Raw genomic sequence first — 23,501 nt, forward strand, 5'->3', positions numbered from 1 at the left:
TCTATTTCACTTTGACCCGATCAGGATGGTAAAGTGTTCATCTTGACTCCATGGTTGAGGACGATTCAGAAAAAGAGTCAGTAGTGACATGCCTAAGGGATGCGTTCTTCCCTTATTGCATGCGTGGGACATCAGGCTCGGGATCAGGCCTAAATCCTGCAGTGTGGAGTCGTCAGATGTCTTAGGACTACTGTTTCAGACTAGATGCTCACGCACACCCCAGTCCGATGCACAGCTGTGCATAGTTGAGGTTAACGGTGGGTGATGTCACAGTTCATCAGCTTGCTAACATCAGGGGCACGCTGAGAGACTTTAAACGCTCATGTGTTTGGTCCCAGTTCAGACCTGTCCTTTGACTCTGCAGTGCTGAGAGCTCCTGTACCTCTCTTTCTCTCCCTCTGCATCTCTCTTTGCCCTTCTCTCTCTCTGCCTGCTCACTCGGTCCCTGTCTGTTGGTTAAAGGGCTTTTCCGCCCATTTTAGTCTCGCTCTAAATGACTTTAGTGTTCAGTTTCTTCTTCTCTTGTTCTGATACATTCAGGAAGCTGATCTGACAATCGTGCTCATCCTGTCGTGTTTGCCGACAGCTTGTCTGTCCACTCTGTTGTGATGACGATGACGCTGGTGATGAAGATGATGACATCAGAGGCCAGCAGAGGGCGTGGCTACAGTCCCTGCATTGACCCTGCAGTACGAGGGCAGCAGTCAGCACCACCACCCCGAGCGTCATCCCACCCAGCACCAGCAGGATGATAAGCTGAACCTTGGACAGGCCGGCAGCACTGCGCTCGCTCACTGTCACCTTCAGCAGCCTGTCACCATGACGACTGCTATTATCACTGCTTGTGGTGCTGCTCCTCTGGTTCTTACCCCCAGTGGTCAGCTGAGGCCTGACTCTGCCTCCTCCTCCTTCCCAGCCCACCGTTGTCCAGCTGAGCTCGTGGTCATTGTGGCCCATCAGAGGAGTTTCACACGTGTGGCCCGTGTAGCCCGGCCTGCAGACGCAGTGAAAGCCTCCGGCTAGATCCAAGCAACGACCATTGTTAAGGCAGGGTCGGCTTGCACAGTCATCCAGGTTAACCGTGCAAAAGCGTCCAGTGAGACCAGGTGGGCAGAGGCAGGAGAAGCGGTTGACGCCGTCCAGGCATGTGGCACCGTTGGCACATGGTCCCATCAGGCAGTCATCCACATTGGTCTCACATCGAGTTCCTGTGAAGCCAGCCAGGCAGCGACATGTCAGCTCCTCTGCAAAGCCGTTTAAATCCTCACACAGACCGCCATTCTTACATGGAGACCTGGACACAAAATGGAAAACACACCTTAAAGGTGACATGTTATGTAAATGACACTTTTTTAACAAAAAAGTTTTCTAACAGAAATATGTGCCTGCACACAATTCCCCCAAGAGTCAGAACCCCCCTCCTCCCTCTCTTTCTCCATCTTTCAGAAAATGTGTGCTGAAACAAGCTTCTCAGAGTTCCCCTAATGATGTCACATGGGGAGTTAGCCCCGCCCCCAGGTTTGGTTGGCCCTCCCCGCTTTAAAGAAAGTTCCGCTGAAGGTAAGCCACAGAAGGTCACTGCTAGAGGTTAGGCTGTTCTCAGAGACTGTATCAGAACAGATAGGAGGAGGGTAAGCCACAGAAGGACAGGCAGAGGATCAAGATCCACCACACAGACAGGCCCAAGACATGGACTACAAGTGTGGTGGTCTTAGTATCAAGCCAATCCTGAACCCCAGAAGTCATCAGAACCCCCCCCCCCCCCCCAAGTGCTAATGATGTCCATTTCATCTGCTGCTTTTGGCCCACTGGTCTATATCAAGTCCAGAATCCACCGGTTTACTGATCATGGTGTTACATCCCAGCCCTCATGAACATGTTAGCTACCAACCTGACCACTACACACCCTATAACCACAGTTGATGCCCTGGCGAATCACTACAATACAGCACTATCCCTCAGCCTGGATTCTCTCGCCCCTCTGAAGACTCGCTCAGTCTCCTTTACCCACCCAGCCCCCTGGTACACTGTTGAACTCCGCTCCATGAAGGCTTTTGGCCGAGAGCTGGAGAGACTTTCTAAAAAAATCTGGCCTCACCGTCCATCTGGAGGCCTATGAAGAGCATGTGCGCTCCTACAAAGAAGCTCTCTCCAGAGCAAAGTCCAGCTACTACTCATCCCTCATCAGTGACCAGCAAAACCATCCCCGGATGCTCTTCTCCATAATAAATCGCCTTCTCCGCCCCATTGACAACCTTCATCCCCCAGCCAACTTTGACCGCTGCACTAGGCACCTGCAGTTTTTCCAGGATAAAGTTGCCTCCATCCAGCAGCAACTTTCATCTGGACCTCCACCTCATTTCACGTCACACCAGGACACCGCTCCTCCGCCTCACTGCCGTCTTTCCTGCTTCACACCCGTGGACACTCTCCAAGTGGCTGAATGGGTCAAGAAGGCCAAGGCATCCACCTGCTCTCTCGACCCCATGCCCACACCACTGGTGAAAGCATCTCTGTCTGTTCTGTGCCCCATCATGGTAGACATCATCAACGCCTCATTATCATCTGGAATTGTCCCCTCATCCTTCAAAACTGCCTCAGTAACCCCCATCATCAAGAAGCCCGGGTCAGACCCAGAGGACCTCTCCAACTATCGACCGATCTCCAACCTTCCCTTCATCAGCAAAATTCTCGAAAAAGCAGTCGCTGCCCAACTCCAGCAACACATGTCCAACCATGAGCTCCATGAACCTCTTCAATCAGGATTTCGCACTCACCACAGCACTGAGACCGCCCTTATCAAAATAACCAACGACCTCCTCACAGCTGCAGATTCTGGACACATCAGCCTCCTCATCCTCCTTGACCTAACCGCTGCCTTCGACACAATATCCCACACCATCCTCCTCGACCGCCTGTCTCACCATCTTGGCATCACTGGTACAGCTCTCTCCTGGTTTCACTCATATCTCTCACAAAGAAAACAGTTTGTTACCATCGGCACCTCTCACTCATCCCCCGCCCCAGTTAACCAGGGCGTGCCTCAAGGCTCTGTTCTTGGACCTCTCCTTTTCACCATCTACATGCTTCCCTGTGGACAGATTATTCACAAACACGGTCTCAGCTTCCACTCTTATGCAGATGACACCCAACTCTATCTCAGCACCAAACCATCCACTCAGCTCCCTCCCCACTCCCTGGTAAACTGCCTCCACGACATCAAAGCCTGGATGACCTCTAACCAACTCAAACTCAACAGCAATAAAACAGAGCTCATGGTGGTGGCCCCCAAAGCGCTGCTGCAGAAGGTTGGAGATCTCATGCTCGATGTGGACGGGACCTCCATCTGTCCGTCCTCCGAGGTCCAAAACCTGGGCGTCATCCTGGACTCCACCCTCTCCTTCCAGTCCCACATAAAGTCTGTCACCAAATCTACCTTCTATCATCTCAAGAACATCTCCAGACTCTGACCATCACTCCCTGATTCTGTGGCTGAAACACTCATTCATGCTTTCATCACCTCCCACCTGGACTACTGTAATGGAGTCCTGTCTGGAGTTCCCAGCAAAACCCTGGACAGGCTTCAGTACGTCCAAAACTCTGCAGCTAGAGCTCTCACCCGCACTAGACCCTGGCAACACATCACTCCGACCCTCATCCACCTCCACTGGCTCCCTATCAAGTCCCGTATCAACTACAAAGTCCTCCTCCTCACATACAAATCTCTCCATGCTCTGGCTCCCCAGTACCTTTCTGATCTCCTCCATCCATACACACCATCCCACAACCTTCGATCTTCAGACACCGGCCTACTTTCCATGCCCAAAACCAAACTCTGAACCTATGGAGACAGAGCCTTCAGTGCTGCAGCTCCCACCCTCTGGAACACTCTTCCTGCAGACATCCGTAGCGCTCCATCTCTGGACATTTTCAAAAAAACGTCTCAAGCACCACCTGTTGACCACAGCCTACAGTCTTCACTAAACCACCCTTACACTCATCCTACCCCTCACATAGTTTGTCCATGTCTATGAGTTCCTGTAAAGCGTCCTTGGGTTTCTTGAAAGGTGCTATATAAATTCAAGATATTATTATTATTATTATTTATTATTACTGGTCTGACCTGATCCCCATAGAGGATCTCTGGAAGATGAGAGACACCAAACTCAGCTGAAGGCTGCTATCAGAGCAACCTGGGCTTCATAACTCCCCAGCAGGACCACAGACTGATTGCCTCGATAACACGATCAGAGATGCAGGAATTTGTGCAAAAGGAGCTCTGACCAAGCACTGAGTGAATAAATGAGCAGTTTCCCAGAAAGCCAACATTTCTGTGTTATAAATCCGTTTTTTGGCAGAAGTTTGGGATATTCAAATACTTTGAGAGAGTGGATTTTTGCTTTTTGTCAGCTGTAAGCCGTCATGATCAAGATTAATATAAAACAAGGTCTTGGAATATTTCACTTTCTTATGATGGATCTAGAATAAGCGGGAGTTTCACTTCTTGGTTTAAATCACAGGAGACGATTGAACTTTTTCAAGAGATTCCAACGTTTTTTGAGAGGAACCTGTATATCCTTGAAGTTCAGCTTAATGTTGCAGAAAGTTGAGCCTGTGGAGGATTATTGTTGAGTCTGTGTAAATCCTAACCTGACAAGCCAGATGGACTTGTTTCACACATCGATCTGGTAAACCTCTCCTAGACAGCGTTTGGGAAAGGGCAGAGGCTTTCTGTTTTTTTTTTTTTTTAATTTAAAGTTCAAGTTTTGAACATTATACATCATTTCAAATCAAAAGAAACAGATGAAACAGAAACAAAAACATTAAATAAACATACAAAAGAAATAAAGCAACGTTCAAGTGCAGCAGAGAACCAGGAGAATTACAGGATAGCTACTGCTGATTCTTACCCAAAATCTGATCTAAGTGGTTTGACAAACTCAATCCAACTTCTCCAACAGTCCTCAAACACATCACTCTTCAATCTTAAGGTAAAAGTCAGTTTTTCCATTACAAATACATCATGCATTAAATTAAACCAATCTGTCGATGAAGGTGGTCTCTGACATAGCCACTTTTTTGTTACTGCTAGCAACCAACATGACTCTATACATGTATGTTTTAGACAAACCCTGGATTTGAGGTGGCATCTCTCCCAGATACATCATTCTAAAACAAATCTTAGTCTTCAGGACTTTTTCCATGCTGTCTCTGATTGACATCCAGTAAATTTTAATCTCCGAACAATCCCAAAATACACGATAGTGGTTTGCTCTCATCGTCCCACAGCCTCTCCAACAGCCCGTCTGTCCCTCTGTATGTTTCAGTGCTGGTGTTATAAAGAATCTTAGGAAGTTTTTTTCAGTTGAACTCTCTCCAGGACAGAGAGTTGGTAGACTTCCATTGTTTTTCATCTAAGTTCTCCCACTCCTCTATCGTCATGACAAAGTTACCCCCAATTCCCATTTTTCTTTTATGTATCATGTACTCTTCCCAACTAGATCTTGAAGACTTTTATACAGTTTGAGGTCATTGTATGACCTGACTCTGATCTGTAAGCTGAAATAAAAACTCTTAATATACTGAACCCAGATCTCGATTTTTCCAAATTTTCTGTACTTAATTTCTTATCAATATAATCTCTAAGCTGCAGATATTGAAATAAATCCTTACTGACTAATCCAAACTGTTCCTTTAAGTTCTGAGAACTTTTAAGAGTTGATTTCCTGTATAGGTCCAGTTAGGTCCTCAGACCTAGCTCTTGCCATTTTTTGAAGTTTACATCAAACCTATTAGGAGTGAAACCTCTGTCATGGGCTATCCACCAGATCTATAAGTATGGTTCTGAGGGGCTAAAAAACTTAACAACTTTAGACCAAATTTTAAGTAATAACTGTAAGTGTAACCAGGTTAAAATAATATCTCTTTTATGTATGAAACTTCACCAAATCCTGACAGAAACTGAGAAAATTTTGTTTTATCATGGTTAAAACATGTTTTATGGCTCCATTTAACAGTGTTGTTAATACCTGTACTGTCACTTTAAGAGATCATTGTTTACATGACGTCAGTGCAGTGTTTCTCTCTCTCACGCTATGCTCACTGAGAGAAGGTAAGGATTCTAGCTCTCTGCTGACTGTTAGCATTTATTTCTTTTTGTAAACGATGAAAAGTCTTGCATTGTGTTATCATAAGTCACTCATAAGGTTGTTAACATGCAGAAGAGTTGTGTCAGTCATGTTTAAACTTTATAAATGTGCACTTTGAGAAGTTTATTAGCGGACACATGTTTCCAAGTGCTACAGGGTTTCTCCATGTGTTTATCTGCTAACAGGGGACTGGAGACCCGTGTGTGTGGGAGATACTGCATATCACAGAACCTTTGTATTTTCTTTTGACTTGTACAGGTATGTGTATTTCATATGTTCATGGTTTACATAAATAATTACACTGGTTGTAATTTATACACTGTAAAATGCATGAAGCATTTTTAAGGTTTATTTCATTTATTTGTATGTTTTATTTAGAAACATTTTCTGTTAAAAACACAAGTTAAACTTGTTTGAAAAGCACAATTTGCATGTCTAAATTAAAATGCAGTTAGCGCTATGCTTACTGAGAGAAGGGGACTGGAGACCCGTGTGTGTGGGAGATACTGCATATCACAGAACCTTTGTATTTTCTTTTGACTTGTACAGATGTCACCAGTACGGTTCTATTAAATGAACAACCAGCTGCAACTTGTGGTCCGGGTCCTCCTTCAGCACAACAACAGAACACAATGCAGATAACACAACATAGCGGGCGTGTTTCCAGTGAGGTTTAGAACCACAGCAGGGCAGACACACCAGTCGCTACATAAGCATGGATTGGGAACCTCTCCTAAATGATCATCAGCCCATCATCTCCAGTAACTGCCTCTAGGGGGATCTCTTCCACACTCTGGCATTTCATAGGTTTCCAAACTGCAAAGTAATCTGCATTGCAAATATTCACCAAGGGTTTTATCTGGGCTGCCTGGTAGCAGGTTTTAAAGCAGGGGAGAGCTAAGCCTCCTTTGTTTCTAGGAAATCTAACTCTAGGCTTTTGTCCCTGCCATAAAAATCTTGAGATGATTTTGTCCCATCCTACAAAGGTTTTATCAGGAATGTCCACTGGTACAGTTTGAAAAAGGTGCAACATCCTTGGGAGAATATTCATTTTAATGATTTCGACTAGGAGTGGGAATCACAGGGTACCTCACGATACGATACAATACGATACGATACACGATACATGGTCCACGATACCGATATTATCACGATACAGCGATACTGCGATAATCAATATATTGCAAGAAAATTGTATAACAATACATCACAAAATATGTCTAACTAGAGAATACAAAATAGTTATAAAATGGTCAAGTGCAGGATTTCTCAGTTTATTCACAACAATTTAGTATCAATTTCACAGAATTTGACACAGACTGAGCTAAATACTGAATATGAAGTGCATAAAGTCTATACATATGTGTGTAGTATATATATGTATAACTTATTATGTAATTTTAAGTTAATATCGAATTTAACAATGTAGAATTAAGCTATTTAAAAAATATATAGTCCTGCATCATCTCGCATTTTACCTATCTTTGTTCAATCTGAAGATGAGGATTTTCCCCATTTGATGCACTGAATTAAAATGCTGCCGTGATTTTTTTATTAAGAAAAGGGGAATAAATTATTATAGAGTGAATGTACTCCAATCCTTTATATTTCATACTTTATCAGTTTTTTATGTCATCACATAATGTGTTTGTGGAGGGAGACTATGGGAGACGAGCTGATCGTCACGTCCAGCTTTCAGACTGATGGACTGTGTTTTGCGGAGGGCATGACGTGACAGGCCAGTATTTCTTTCTTGTGTTACCGAAGCCGTCATTCTTAACGACACTACACAGGACAGGTCCTTACAGATAAAACGACTGTGATTATGGTTGCATGAGTAGAGACCAGCGGTAGCTTCAACGGGCTTGATTGTTGACATTAGCCGTTAGCTGTAGCCCTAGATTCGTCGTGTTGTCTGAGTATTTTACTCTGGCATGGCATAAATTGCAAACGACTGTCTAACTCCTGTCTAAGTTTGTGCTGTCTTTAATGTTTTGGAAGCCAAAATAAGTCTACACATCCACTATGAATGCGGCAGAAGTTGCTCTGCTAACAACTGGCTCACGCAGACCGGAAGTCTCGTGTGATCTCGTTGTCTCAAGAGAGAAGAGGCAAGAGTCAACTGCCAGCTGGCGATGCCTGCCGCCAACTAGTGGTCAGGGGGTGAAATTACACTACAAACTACCGCGCCAGCAAAGTGAATAATTAGCTAATTAATTAAATATCGATACTGCATTTTTAAAATATCGATACAGTATCACGCCAGGAAGTATCGCGATTTTTCAGTGTATCGATTTTTTGTCCCACCCCTAATTTCGACCCTTTGTATCAGACTTAGGTAAGGCACCAAACTCCACCTGGCTAAGTCTTCTTTAATCCTAGATAGTAAAGTGTCATAATTTAACACGGCTAGTCTTGATAAACCCTTTGGTATCTGCCCACCTGGGTATTTCATGTTCTCTACCTCCTTAGTGTTGTAAGGATCCCTGAACTGTTGACTGGTTGTATAATTAAATGTTAAAAGCTGCGATTTATGTGTGTTTAATTTATATCCTGAAATTGATCCAAATTCTTTGAGTAATTGCATCAGTCAGGGGAGTGAGCTATCAGGCTGCACCAAATAAATCAGAACATCATCTGCAAACAGCTATTTTATTCTCTCCTGCCAATGAAATTCCATGAATGTTATCATTTCGTCTAATTAGCTGAATCAGTGGTTCTATAAAATGAGCAAACAACAGAGGACTGATGGGACATCGCTGCCTACAGCCATGCTCCAACACAAATGATCCTGAAAGAGAGCCATTTATTTTAATTCTCGCTGTTACAATGTTACAATGTCATTTAGCAGACGCTTTTCTCCAAAGCGACGTACATTTGAGAGCAAGAACAACACAAGCAACGATCTAGACAAGAAGAAACAACATCAGTAAGTGCGATCAAGTGCTTCAGGTCCAATTGGACGCAAGTGCTGCCATGTAGAGTTTAAGGCAGAGTACCTAAAATATACATTGTTGTGGAGTTTTGTTTTTTTTGTGTGTGTTTTTTTTTGTTTTTTTTTTGTTATTAGACAGCAACAATGAATCAAGGAAAAAGTGGGATCACTAATCGCCAACCATTAGACCTCACAACAACTATTTACCAAGTACCAAGTGCTGGATAATTCCCAAAGAGCTGGGCAAAGAAATCCCAGAAGTAGAGCAGGACAGTGCGAGCTAACTATAGTTGGGAAACTCATTCAACCACTGGGGACAACAGTAGAGAATTGCCTAGCTAAGTGCAAAGTGTTCTCTGGAGAGCTAGGTCTTTAACCTTCTCTTGAAAGTAGACAGGGAGTCTGTAGATCGAATGGAGTTGGGTAATTCATTCCACCATTTAGGGACAACAGAGGAGAAGAGTCGAGCTAGTGACTTAGGAGCATGATGTGCTGGAAGTACCAGGCGCCTTTCGCTGGCTGAGCGTAGTGGGCGAGAAGGAGTGTAGACCTGGATGAGGGACTCCAGGTAAACAGGAGCAGTTTTAGTTACTGCTTTGTAAGCAATGATTAGAGTTTTGAATTTAATGCGAGCTGCAACTGGAAGCCAGTGTAGAGAGATTAAAAGAGGCGTGACATGAGCTCTCTTGGGTTGGTTGAAGACCAGACGTGCTGCTGCATTCTGGATCAACTGCAGAGGTATAACTGTGCATGCAGGTAGGCCTGCCAGTAATGAGTTACAGTAGTCAATACGTGATATTATAAGAGCCTGTACCAGGAGTTGTGTAGCATGCTCTGTCAAGTAGGGTCTGATCCTCTTGATGTTGTAGAGGGCGAAACGGCAGGACCGAGCAATCGAGGCCACATGGACCTTGAAGGTTAGCTGGTCATCAATCATGACACCCAGATTCCGGGCTGACTTAGTGGGCAAGAGATTATTTGATCCAAGCTGGATACTGATCTGCGGTTCCATAGTGGGACTGGCTGGGATGATAATGAGCTCAGTTTTGGGCAGGTTGAGCTGAAGGTGACGTTCCCTCATCCATTTAGAAATATCAGCAAAGCAGGATGAGTTCCGAGCTGAGACAGTTGTGTCATCTGGTGGAAAGGACAGGAATAGCTGTGTGTTGTCTGCATAGCAGTGATAAGAAAAGCCATGGGAGCGGATGATTGCACCAAGTGAGGTGGTGTATATTGAGAAAAGTAGGGGACCAAGCACAGACCCTTGAGGCACCCCTGTTGATAAGCCATGCAGTTTAGACACTCCTCCCTTCCATGATACTCTAAAAGATCTCCCTGTGAGGTAGGACTTAAACCACTGTAGGGCAGATCCTGAGACACCAAGTGAAGAGAGTGTGGAGAGGAGGATTTGGTGGTTTACTGTGTCAAAGGCAGCAGACAGATCCAGCAGTAAGAGAACTGAGGACTGGCCAGCTGCTCTGGCCAAGCGAAGTGATTCTGTTACCGACAAAAGTGCAGTTTCAGTAGAGTGGCCCCGCCTAAAGCCAGACTGATTCTGATCAAGTAGATCATTGTTCTGCAAGTGTTCTGAGAGCTGGTTGAAGACTGTGCGCTCCAGTATTTTTGATAGGAATGGGAGAAGTGAGACCGGCCTGTAATTTTCAACCAGGGCTGGGTTGAGAGTGGGTTTTTTGAGCAGTGGTGTAACCCGCGCTTGCTTGAAAGCAGCTGGGAAAACACCTGTGGACAGAGAGGAGTTAATGATACAACTCACAGCAGGGCTGATTGTGGGCTCAATCGCCTGCAAGAGATGTGATGGTATCGGATCGAGGGGACAGGTTGTGGGCTTAGAGTCAAGCAGAAGCCTGGTGACCTCGCTCTCACTTAGTGGAGAGAATGAGCTAAGTGATGCATCACTAGCTGGTGGCAGAAAACTGAGTTGGACAGGCTCAGAGAATTGGTTGCTGATGGTAGAAACCTTGTCAGTGAAGTAGGAGGCGAACATGTCTGGAGTCAACATACTGGAGGGTTGTGGGTTTGAAGGAGAGAGGAGCGAGTTAAAAGCAGAGAAGAGTTTGCGTGCATCAGTGGCAGCACAGATCTTTGATTGATAGAACGCCTTCTTAGCAGATTTTAGAGCAGAGGTAAAACAGGACAGTTTTTGCTGATAAGCACTCAATTCAGTGGTTTGTTTGGATTTACGCCATTTTCTCTCTGCCGCCCTGAGCCCTGTCCTTTGGGTTCTGATGACCTCAGTGAGTCAGGGACAAGGTGGAGTATTTCGAATAGGCTTAGACACCAGAGGGCAGAGTTTGTCCAGAGAGGAGGTCAGTGAGGAGCAGAATGTGTCTGTGGCTCGTTAACAGTGAGTGTGAAGGACTCGTTACATGAGGCTAGTGCAGCTGAGACCTCGTCAGACAGCTGTGTTGGGTCAAGAGACTGAAGGTTTCTGCAGTATGATCTTAATTGAGTAGTAGATTGTTGAAGTTCAGGTAAGCCAAGTGAGAACTGAATGAAGTAGTGGTCAGAGAGGTGAAGTGGTGTTACACTCAAATTAGCCGTGGAGCAATTGCGAGTTAGAATCAAATCCAGTGTATTACCAGCCTTGTGTGTAGGAGGTGTTTGAACCAGTTTCAAGTCAAAGGAGGACAGTAGTGAAATAAAATCAGTAGCCTGGGCTCTATCCAAGTGGATGTTCATGTCACCCATGACAACCAATGGTGTGCCATCATCAGGGATGTCTGAGAGTAACATGTCCAGTTCCACAATAAAGTTGTCTAGGTGACCCCCAGGTGGGTGGTATACCACAACCATGTAAGCCTTTATTGGTGCGGTGACCTGTACTGCATGATATTCAAATGAGGTGTTATTGGTCAAGGGTTTGAACTGGCTGACATTCCAGCTATGAGAAAGAATAATGCCTGTGCCGCTGCTGGTTTATTGTAGAGAGCTTGGATGACCTGTATACATTTGGGATGAAACTGAAATTGATGCAGAGTTTTATACAGAAAAGACCAGCTGACAGAGTCAAATGCTTTTTCTGCATCCAAAGCCAATATGACAACTGCAGTTTTGTTCTGATTTACCTTGTGAACGACATGTAAGGTGCGTCCGATGTTATCTTGAGTTTGGCGGTTCTTTATAAAACCTGTTTGGTCCAAACTTAAAATCTCAGGTAGTACTTTTTCCAGCCTTTTGGCTAGAGGCAAAAATCTTGTAATCCTGATTTAAGAGACTGACAGGTCTATAATTTTTAAATTCCAGCCTGTCTCCATCCTGTTTAGGAATAACACTTATAACTGCTTCCCGCCAGGAGGGGGCGATCTCCCCTTTTTGAAGCACCCAATTAAAAGATTTTAGCATAAAGGGTGATAGAGATTCTCTTAGTACCTCATACCATCTGGCCCTGGGCTTTTATTCATTTTAGGCCGAGAAATAGCTCGATCTAATTCCTCACTTGTAACCGCTTGCTTTAAAATATCATTTTGGATCTCTGACACTGATGGCAGGTCCAATCCCACTAGGAAAGAGTCAGTATTTTCATCATTGTTTATTGTTTCCGTGTATACATTTTTGTAGTATGTTTCAAAACTTCCACTGATATCCTCCAGATCATATTTCAGTCCGCCTCCCTTAGGATCTTTAGTTTTGTAAACAGTTCTCTCAGCTTGTTCTTTTTTTTAATCCATGAGCCAGCAATTTGGAGGCTTCCTATTTCATAGTGTTTCTGTTTCACAGATTGTAGAGTTTTAATCATGTTCCTTGATTCAATTTCATTTATTTGAGTTTTAATATGCTGCATTTCTTTTCTAAGTCTGGGTTCCATGTTGTCTTGTGCTCCCTTTGTAACATTTTTAGTTTAGTTTCTAGGTTAGTTAACTTCTTTAGATTTTGTTTTTTCAATGCTGTTGTTTTGGCGATAATTACCCCTCTAAGCACTGCTTTGCAAGCATCCCAAAGAACAGGGGGAGAAACCTCATCGTGGTCATTCTGATCTGAGTAGTTTTTGATTTCGTCCTTCATTTCTTCTTTCATCTTTCCATTTAAAATGGAAGAGTTTAAGGATACTTTAACATTTTGACAAATTTGCCTATTGCCATAATTCCTATAGTCTTAGTAAAAGGTTTGTTACCTTTAGTTATCCATGCAAGCTATTTTTAGATCGGCGCTGCCAAGTTCGGAGCTGCTGTGCCAACTCAATGGAGACAGACGGTATTTTTGGCTTTCCCTCATCAAACTCATCAAATACACAATCCAACAACTCCAAAACACCCTCGTGGACAAGTTGTGACCTGCACATTCACCACACTATGAAATAATAACGTATAACAACATAATAATAGTATACCAACTAGGCTTAGTCCAACTGCTAACGAGAGAAAATAACCGAAAAAGTCTCTTCTTGTGCTTAGCAAGTCCAGTGATTTTGAGGATATAATATGATTTACAAGATTCTTGAAGAACCCGATGCCCTGTTTTCCGGTCCAAATAATCCTTTAAAGCCATCTAGCTTCTCTTGAAAGCTTCCAGCTTCTCCTTGTATCCTTCACGCAGTGCAGAGTTTTCAGTCTCGCTTCCACGGGTGGCCGTGCGCCAGGTCAGCCTCCTGATCTTCTCCACCACAGTCTCCGGAGACTTAAACACCTTTACTGGGAGACCCCTCGCTGCCAAATCTTTGGTTGCCTTCTCCGTGGATCCGTAGATTCTGGTCTCATCCTGAAAAAATACTCTCAACTTTGCAGGGAAGTGGGTCTGAAAACGTATTTTTGTTTTTCCTTCAGGACTCGCTTAGCTTCCAAGTATTCCTTCCGCCTTTTCAGTACCTCTGGAGCATGGTCTATATACACTCTTTTCTCCTGGAAAGCAAAGCCACTTTTCTGCCAGGTGGCCTTCACAATGTCCTCTTTAGTCCGGTAGCTTGAAAACTTGACCACCACTGATCTCGGTGGCACGTCTCCTGAAGGTTGGGACCAAGAGCCCAGTGTGCTCGATCAATTTTCATGTCAGTTGCGGGCGGGATTTCCAGCTTTTCTCTCAATAAAGCCTCGATGAAAGCATTCATAGAGGGGGAATTATCTTCGGCTCCCTCACAAATGCCATGTATCCTAATGTTATCCCGCCTGGACCGACCCTCCTGGTCTGTAAGCCTAGCTTCGAGGTAGCTCTGAACTTTTAATAGCTCCAGCACAGCGTCTTCTGCTGTTTGAATTCTCTCCTCAGCTTCTGCTCTTCTCTTTTTGGCTTTGTCAATTCTGTGGTTTGTCTTGTTAATTTCCTCCTTCATTTCCTTCAGCTTTACACCGTTTTCCTGCCGAAAGTCTCTCAGTTCTTTGAGAATCATCTCCAAATTCTCCATGTTCCCCTCTGCAGGTTGCTCGTCTGAGGCTAGCTGGCTAGCGCTAACGCTGCTCACACCACCAAGACTATCATTAGCAGAAAAGTCCTCGGTTTCTTTGCTAAAGTTCAACTTTTTCTGTCAACTCTTACGCATACTTACAGCCCCTTAATCATCAACAACTTCAAGCGTGCATTAAGCCAGTTTGCAGGGGCTTTAAAAATATTTTGAGGGGAGCTTCAACATTAGGCTGCCGCTCTCATGGCCGCTCGACTGGAAGTCAGGTAAGGGCAGAGGCTTTGAAACAAAAACTCGGTGTGTGACTGGATGAACGTTCTGTCTGTCACATCTTTACGGGCCAATCATAGCAACTAAACACATGACGTGGCCACGGCCGAGGAGTAAATTACATAGAGAACTTCATAACGTCAACCATGGTGACTGTAGACATGTCAGTACACGACTTTTGTGGTTTCTGAAAAGAAAACAACTCACTGCTGTTCTTTGTTCTTTTAACCAAGAAATGTCGTCAAGTTCTGATAAAACTGGCGCCTTAGCAGCATCCACGCTAATCTCTTCCGCTGTAATTGCACCGGCCTCTTGTTGCTGCTTGCTCACGTCACGTCTCCACTGCCCCCCAACGCTGATTGGTCCAGTCACTGTCTAACCGGGTCCAAACAGTTCAGATGGGAACTTTGCAAGATGGATTCACCAGTGAGAAACACGGAAACGGGCGTATCCATCTGCTTTGAAAGGTTATGAAAATCCTGTAACTAAGAGTAAAGTCCAGACCTGTCCTATCTTTACAATGCACACATGTCTAATGAACTGCAGAAATAAAGAGTAATAGTTTAGTCTGGACTGGGCCCTGATGAAGAGGAGCCCCTTACAGACCTCCTCTGGTGACACGGTCCCGTCTTCAGCTGACAGTCTCTGCCGTGGAATCCTTCAGGACACAGACAGCTGTATTCACCGCTGTCCTCCATCACACAGGTCGCTCCGTTTTGACACGGCTGCTGCAGCGAGCAGACGAACAGGTCTGAAACATGACCAAGACAAGAGGCATGACACCAGAACTAAAACATCAACCGTCCACCTCCATCAGAAATGTAAACTATTCCAGAAGGAAAAAGGATTTAGTTGATCTAGGTGAGAATTTGGTAACTTCTGGTCTGGACCCAGCCTGATGAAGTCTAAATCAGGGTCTAACTGGCTAAAGGAAAGGGCCGGGCGCCTGATGAAGTCTGAATAAGGGTCTAACTGGCTAAAGGAAAGGGCCGGGCGCCTGATGAAGTCTAAATAAGGGTCTAACTGGCTAAAGGAAAGGGCCTGGCGCCTGATGAAGTCTAAATAAGGGTCTAACTGGCTAAAGGAAAGGGCCGGACGCCTGATGAAGTCTGAATAAGGGTCTAACTGGCTAAAGGAAAGGGCCGGGCGCCTGATGAAGTCTAAATCAGGGTCTAACTGGCTAAAGGAAAGGGCCGGGCGCCTGATGAAGTCTGAATAAGGGTCTAACTGGCTAAAGGAAAGGGCCGGGCGCCTGATGAAGTCTAAATAAGGGTCTAACTGGCTAAAGGAAAGGGCCGGGCGCCTGATGAAGTGAAAATAAGGGTCTAACTGGCCTAAAGGATAGGGCCGGGCGCCTGATGAAGTCTAAATAAGGGTCTAACTGGCTAAAGTAAAGGGCCGGGCGCCTGATGAAGTCTAAATAAGGGTCTAACTGGCTAAAGGAAAGGGCCGGGCGCCTGATGAAGTCTAAATCAGGGTCTAACTGGCTAAAGGAAAGGGCCGGGCGCCTGATGAAGTCTAAATCAGGGTCTAACTGGCTAAAGGAAAGGGCCGGGCGCCTGATGAAGTCTAAATAAGGGTCTAACTGGCTAAAGGAAAGGGCAGGCGCCTGATGAAGTCTAAATAAGGGTCTAACTGGCTAAAGGAAAGGGCCGGGCGCCTGATGAAGTCTAAATAAGGGTCTAACTGGCTAAAGGAAAGGGCCGGGCGCCTGATGAAGTCTAAATAAGGGTCTAACTGGCTAAAGGAAAGGGCCGGGCGCCTGATGAAGTCTAAATAAGGGTCTAACTGGCTAAAGTAAAGGGCCGGGCGCCTGATGAAGTCTAAATAAGGGTCTAACTGGCTTAAGGAAAGGGCCGGGGCCTGATGAAGTCTAAATAAGGGTCTAACTGGCTAAAGGAAAGAGCCGGGTGCCTGATAAAGTCTAAATAAGGGTCTAACTGGCTAAAGGAAAGGGCCGGGGCCTGATGAAGTCTAAATAAGGGTCTAACTGGCTAAAGGAAAGAGCCGGGTGCCTGATAAAGTCTAAATAAGGGTCTAACTGGCTAAAGGAAAGGGCCGGGCGCCTGATGAAGTCTAAATAAGGGTCAAACTGGCTAAAGGAAAGGGCCGGGTGCCTGATAAAGTCTAAATAAGGGTCTAACTGGCTAAAGGAAAGGGCCGGGCGCCTGATGAAGTCTAAATAAGGGTCTAACTGGCTAAAGGAAAGGGCCGGGCGCCTGATGAAGTCTAAATAAGGGTCTAACTGGCTAAAGGAAAGGGCCGGGCGCCTGATGAAGTCTAAATAAGGGTCTAACTGGCTAAAGGAAAGGGCCGTGCGCCTGATGAAGTCTAAATAAGGGTCTAACTGGCTAAAGGAAAGGGCCGGGCGCCTGATGAAGTCTAAATAAGGGTCTAACTGGCTAAAGTAAAGGGCCGGGCGCCTGATGAAGTCTAAATAAGGGTCTAACTGGCTTAAGGAAAGGGCCGGGGCCTGATGAAGTCTAAATAAGGGTCTAACTGGCTAAAGGAAAGAGCCGGGTGCCTGATAAAGTCTAAATAAGGGTCTAACTGGCTAAAGGAAAGGGCCGGGGCCTGATGAAGTCTAAATAAGGGTCTAACTGGCTAAAGGAAAGAGCCGGGTGCCTGATAAAGTCTAAATAAGGGTCTAACTGGCTAAAGGAAAGGGCCGGGCGCCTGATGAAGTCTAAATAAGGGTCAAACTGGCTAAAGGAAAGGGCCGGGTGCCTGATAAAGTCTAAATAAGGGTCTAACTGGCTTAAGGAAAGAGCCGGGCGCCTGATGAAGTCTAAATAAGGGTCTAACTGGCTAAAGGAAAGGGCCGGGTGCCTGATAAAGTCTAAATAAGGGTCTAACTGGCTTAAGGAAAGAGCCGGGCGCCTGATGAAGTCTAAATAAGGGTCTAACTGGCTAAAGGAAAGAGCCGGGTGCCTGATGAAGTCTAAATAAGGGTCTAACTGGCTAAAGGAAAGGGCCGGGTGCCTGATAAAGTCTAAATAAGGGTCTAACTGGCTTAAGGAAAGAGCCGGGCGCCTGATGAAGTCTAAATAAGGGTCAAACTGGCTAAAGGAAAGAGCCGGGTGCCTGATAAAGTCTAAATAAGGGTCTAACTGGCTAAAGGAAAGGGCCGGGTGCCTGATAAAGTCTAAATAAGGGTCTAACTGGCTTAAGGAAAGAGCCGGGCGCCTGATGAAGTCTAAATAAGGGTCAAACTGGCTAAAGGAAAGAGCCGGGAGCCTGATGAAGTCTAAATCAGTGTCTAACTTGCTAAAGGAAAGGGCCGGGCGCCTGATGAAGTCTAAATAAGGGTCTAACTGGCTAAAGGAAAGAGCCGGGCGCCTGATGAAGTCTAAATCAGGGTCTAACTGGCTAAAGGAAAGGGCCGGGCGCCTGATGAAGTCTAAATAAGGGTCTAACTGGCTAAAGTAAAGGGCCGGGCGCCTGATGAAGTCTAAATAAGGGTCTAACTGGCTAAAGGAAAGGGCCGGGGGCCTGATGAAGTCTAAATAAGGGTCTAACTGGCTAAAGGAAAGGGCCGGGCGCCTGATGAAGTCTAAATAAGGGTCTAACTGGCTAAAGTAAAGGGCCGGGCGCCTGATGAAGTCTAAATAAGGGTCTAACTGGCTAAAGGAAAGGGCCGGGGGCCTGATGAAGTCTAAATAAGGGTCTAACTGGCTAAAGGAAAGAGCCGGGTGCCTGATGAAGTCTAAATAAGGGTCTAACTGGCTAAAGGAAAGGGCCGGGCGCCTGATGAAGTCTAAATCAGGGTCTAACTGGCTAAAAGGGCAGGCGCCTGATGAAGTCTAAATAAGGGTCTAACTGGCTAAAGTAAAGGGCCGGGCGCCTGATGAAGTCTAAATAAGGGTCTAACTGGCTAAAGGAAGTCTGATGAATCAGGGTCTAACTGGCTAAAGGAAAGGGCCGGGCGCCTGATGAAGTCTAAATAAGGGTCTAACTGGCTAAAGGAAAGGGCCCTGGTCTAACTGGCTGAGAATAAGGGTCTAACTCCACAGTTTGATGAAGTCTGGCCTGTGCTGGGTGAAGTCCAGGGTCTAACTGGCTAAAGAAAGGGGCGCCTGATCACAGAGACAGCTGGCTAAAAGGAAAGGGCAATGAAGTCTAAATCAGGGTCTAACTGGCTAAAGGAAAGGGCCGGGCGCCTGATGAAGTCTAAATCAGGGTCTAACTGGCTAAAGGAAAGGGCCGGGCGCCTGATGAAGTCTAAATAAGGGTCTAACTGGCTAAAGGAAAGGGCCGGGCGCCTGATGAAGTCTAAATAAGGGTCTAACTGGCTAAAGGAAAGGGCCGGGCGCCTGATGAAGTCTAAATAAGGGTCTAACTGGCTAAAGGAAAGGGCCGGGCGCCTGATGAAGTCTAAATCAGGGTCTAACTGGCTAAAGGAAAGGGCCGGGCGCCTGATGAAGTCTAAATAAGGGTCTAACTGGCTAAAGGAAAGGGCCGGGCGCCTGATGAAGTCTAAATAAGGGTCTAACTGGCTAAAGGAAAGGGCCGGGCGCCTGATGAAGTCTAAATCAGGGTCTAACTGGCTAAAGGAAAGGGCAGGCGCCTGATGAAGTCTAAATCAGATGGTCTAACTGGCTAAAGGAAAGGGCCGGGCGCCTGATGAAGTCTAAATAAGGGTCTAACTGGCTAAAGGAAAGGGCCGGGCGCCTGATGAAGTCTAAATCAGGGTCTAACTGGCTAAAGGAAAGGGCCGGGCGCCTGATGAAGTCTAAATAAGGGTCTAACTGGCTAAAGGAAAGGGCCGGGCGCCTGATGAAGTCTAAATCAGGGTCTAACTGGCCAAAGGAAAGGGCCGGGCGCCTGATGAAGTCTAAATCAGGGTCTAACTGGGCGCCTGATGAAGTCTAAATCAGGGTCTAACTGGCTCTGATGAAGTCTAAATAAGGGTCTAACTGGCTAAAGGAAAGGGCCGGGCGCCTGATGAAGTCTAAATAAGGGTCTAACTGGCTAAAGGAAAGGGCCGGGTGCTACTTGTGCTGCTGATTTATATTTAAATACTGAAACATAAAGAATTTCTCAGACCTTTGTCACAGAAGCGACCCCCCCAGCCTGGCTCACAGTGGCACTGCCATGGCTGCTGACAGGAGCCGTGCAGACAGCCGGGCATCGGCACACAGCGGTCACAGAGAGGACCGTCCCAACCAGGGTCACATCTGTACACAGAGATGGGGTCAGATTTATACACTCTGTATAAAAGAAGTACTTATGAGCAGATTATTCAAGGATGTCTCACCTGCAGACTCCAGACTCGTCACAGCGACTGTTGGTCATGTTACAGCTGCAGTCACTTCCTGCAGAGAAGAAGAAGAGGTCAGCTAAGCTAACGCTAAGTGACACCTTCTTCACATTTATGATAATTAAAGCAGGACGAAGGTCTTCACGCTGACATACAACACCATGTAAAACTAGCAAACATGGATGGTCAAAGAATCTCTGCTTAAATTCATATTTTCAGATTAAAAGTCCCACGTTTATGATTTTATTTTGCAAAACCAAATCTGCTGTTCAACATAATTCACAATACAGAGATATATGATTTAATCCATCAGGGACTGCTAGTCTTCTTTAATTTACATTGACGGTGCTTTACATTTCTTCTCCATCTATTCTTAACTTTTCATAATCAGCTGTTTTCTAAGCTCAAAACAACAACAGACAAATCACTGCAGCTGTGATAAGTTTAAGAGTGAAGTACTATCAGGGAACATTTTCTTCTACTATCAATATCACAAGTACTCAGACTTCATATTTATGAAAATACTGACATAGACCTGCTTAAATGTAATCAGGCTGTAAGTCTAGCTATGATGGAGTACTTTTTCATTTATGTTTTATTTTTATGGATCTCAAACTATAACTCTACAGAGCCTCCCTCTGTCCCAGACGTGAGGGGGCCACCGGGGCTGGTTCTGAGAGAGACACACATAAAACAGAACTACAGCTGTTAATACCTTTTTTTTCTTGATACAGGAGTGTTGGGAATCAGCTGATATCTACGGAAGCCAATTAGGGACACAGGTGACAGGAACCATAATGCTGGGCAGTTATAGATATGTAGATATCCAGTACTGATCTGATACTGGTGTAAACTGGCCTGTTATTTCAGCCCTACAGTGAACTCAGAATGGCTGCAGTGGGTCCTTCGGTTGATTCTTCTTGGCTGCTCTAAAAATGGTTGTTTTTCTGTGTAGTGTTTTTGAGCAATTAAGGTAAACTGATGTCTGGTTTATAACGCTGAAATTTAACATGGCTTAATGAAGCAAAATAAAAGTTCAACTAAAAGGTATCAGATTGGTGCATAAACACGAGCACTCACTAATACCAACACCTGCATTTTCAGCAGTAAAGGACGTGTTTCAGACACTGGTATCAGAATCGGGATATGTTAAAAAATAACAGCTTATATTTGCGTTGGCCCACTGGGATAATGCCCAGTATATCAGATTACCAGTCCAGCCCGGACCAGTGTGAGAGCCTGGAGGGCAAAAATAGCCGAGGATAGTGGCAGCTACTGTTGACCACTATGTGGAGCTGCAGCAAGCATTTCAGTCTATTGAAAAAAAACATGTTCATATCACTTTCAAATCATTAGCAATCATTAGCAATCATTGAATATAAATTCAAAAGTACATTTTGGGGACTTGTGATCCTTTTGTGAAATCTAAAACCAGGAAAATATTTGCTTCACTTACAGGGATTTTTGCACACTGACAGTGGTGTAGTGCACACTCGGTTTATAGTCTCCATAGAGTGTACCCACTTCGCAGTGAAGAGTACACCCAAAAGAAGAGTATATAAATGTAGGGTATACCTCCTTCTGCATGCACTAAGACACCACTGCACTGATATATCCAGAGGAGAATTACTGCCCTAACTCTGCCGCCATGATAAAAGTCAACAAAATATAAATAGCTTTAAGCATTTTGGATGTGTCTGGGTCAACAACGCTGCTGTTTGGGATGTGAAGGGTAAGAAATCCTTATCACTGAAGTGACAGCTAATTAGACAATTAGTTAAAATAATAATGATGAAGGCTCTGCTCAGAATTTGCTCCCTGGCATGCATTCTTTCTAGAAAGCGTAAACCCAAACAGAGAGTCAGTTAGGTTAGGTTAACCAGTATCACAACAGCTGTGTTTAGTTTAGAAAACACAGATTTTTGAGGCCTTTCCTGTCCACTAGGGGGCGGTTTAGCTTAAGATCAATAAGGATGAAAAGCTGAAGTTCTCCATGTGGATAGGCCAACTGTACACTGAAGGACAGTAGTCTCCCAGTCGAGCTACAACTGCTGATCAACCTCCCTGCATGTAGACATAATGTGACGAAAGGCTCTGACAGGGTCTCAGATTTCTGTTCAGCATGTTGGGAGTTAAACCAGCAACCATCCCAGCATACCCAGTATGTGTTTGTTCATCTGTGTGTGTTCTGTGGACGTCAGCTGTTAAGACTTATTCGAGTGTCCCTGGTCTCTGGTGAGACATTAGTCCTCCACAGTTTGACCTCTGGCCTCGGGTGCTGGGTGAGCCACGTGTCGGGTGTTACAGCGCGTCTGTCACAGAGACAGCTGGACAAACAGGAAGTCAATGACCTGCTAGATAGATAGATAGATAGATGAGCGATAGATAGATAGATAGATAGATAGATGAGCGATAGATAGATAGATAGATAGATGAGCGATAGATAGATAGATAGATAGATAGATGAGCGATAGATAGATAGATAGATAGATGAGCGATAGATAGATAGATAGATAGATAGATGAGCGATAGATAGATAGATAGATAGATGAGCGATAGATAGATAGATAGATAGATAGATAGATAGATAGATGAGCGATAGATAGATAGATAGATAGATAGATAGATAGATAGATAGATGAGCGATAGATAGATAGATAGATAGATAGATAGATGATAGATAGATGAGCGATAGATAGATAGATAGATAGATAGATAGATAGATAGATAGATGAGCGATAGATAGATAGATAGATAGATAGATAGATAGATAGATAGATGAGCGATAGATAGATAGATAGATAGATAGATAGATAGATAGATGAGCGATAGATAGATAGATAGATAGATAGATAGATAGATGATAGATAGATAGATAGATGAGCGATAGATAGATAGATAGATAGATGAGCGATAGATAGATACATAGATAGATAGATAGATAGATAGATGAGCGATAGATAGATAGATAGATAGATGAGCGATAGATAGATACATAGATAGATAGATAGATAGATAGATGAGCGATAGATAGATAGACAGATAGATAGATAGATAGATAGATGAGCGATAGATAGATAGATAGATAGATAGATAGATAGATGATAGATAGATAGATAGATAGATAGATGATAGATAGATAGATAGATAGATAGATAGATAGATAGATAGATGATAGATAGATAGATAGATAGATAGATAGATAGATAGATAGATAGATGATAGATAGATAGATAGATAGATAGATAGATGATAGATAGATAGATAGATAGATAGATAGATAGATAGATGATAGATAGATAGATAGATAGATAGATAGATGATAGATAGATAGATAGATAGATAGATGATAGATAGATGATAGATAGATAGATGATAGATAGATAGATAGATAGATAGATAGATAGATAGATAGATAGATAGATAGATAGATAGATAGATAGATGATAGATAGATGATAGATAGATAGATGATAGATAGATAGATAGATAGATAGATAGATAGATGATAGATAGATAGATAGATAGATAGATG

General features: G+C 44.4%; 1 protein-coding gene across 1 annotated transcript in view; it reads right to left on the bottom strand.

Annotated features, from left to right (window-relative positions):
• Window positions 1-353: 353 nt before the first annotated feature.
• The window catches only part of dlk2 (delta-like 2 homolog (Drosophila)), a 47,514-nt gene continuing 24,366 nt past the window's right edge, over window positions 354-23,501 (bottom strand). The window contains exons 2-5 of the mRNA XM_041788747.1: window positions 19,965-20,022; window positions 19,754-19,884; window positions 15,314-15,458; window positions 354-1,294 (exon numbers count right to left, since the gene is read on the bottom strand). Coding sequence (XP_041644681.1) covers window positions 490-1,294; window positions 15,314-15,458; window positions 19,754-19,884; window positions 19,965-20,022 — 1,139 coding nt within the window. The 3' untranslated portion in view covers window positions 354-489. The remainder of the gene's footprint in view (window positions 1,295-15,313; window positions 15,459-19,753; window positions 19,885-19,964; window positions 20,023-23,501) is intronic.

The sequence above is a fragment of the Cheilinus undulatus genome, linkage group 6 (assembly GCF_018320785.1).
Source record: "Cheilinus undulatus linkage group 6, ASM1832078v1, whole genome shotgun sequence".
In the NCBI taxonomy this organism is placed as follows: domain Eukaryota; kingdom Metazoa; phylum Chordata; class Actinopteri; order Labriformes; family Labridae; genus Cheilinus; species Cheilinus undulatus.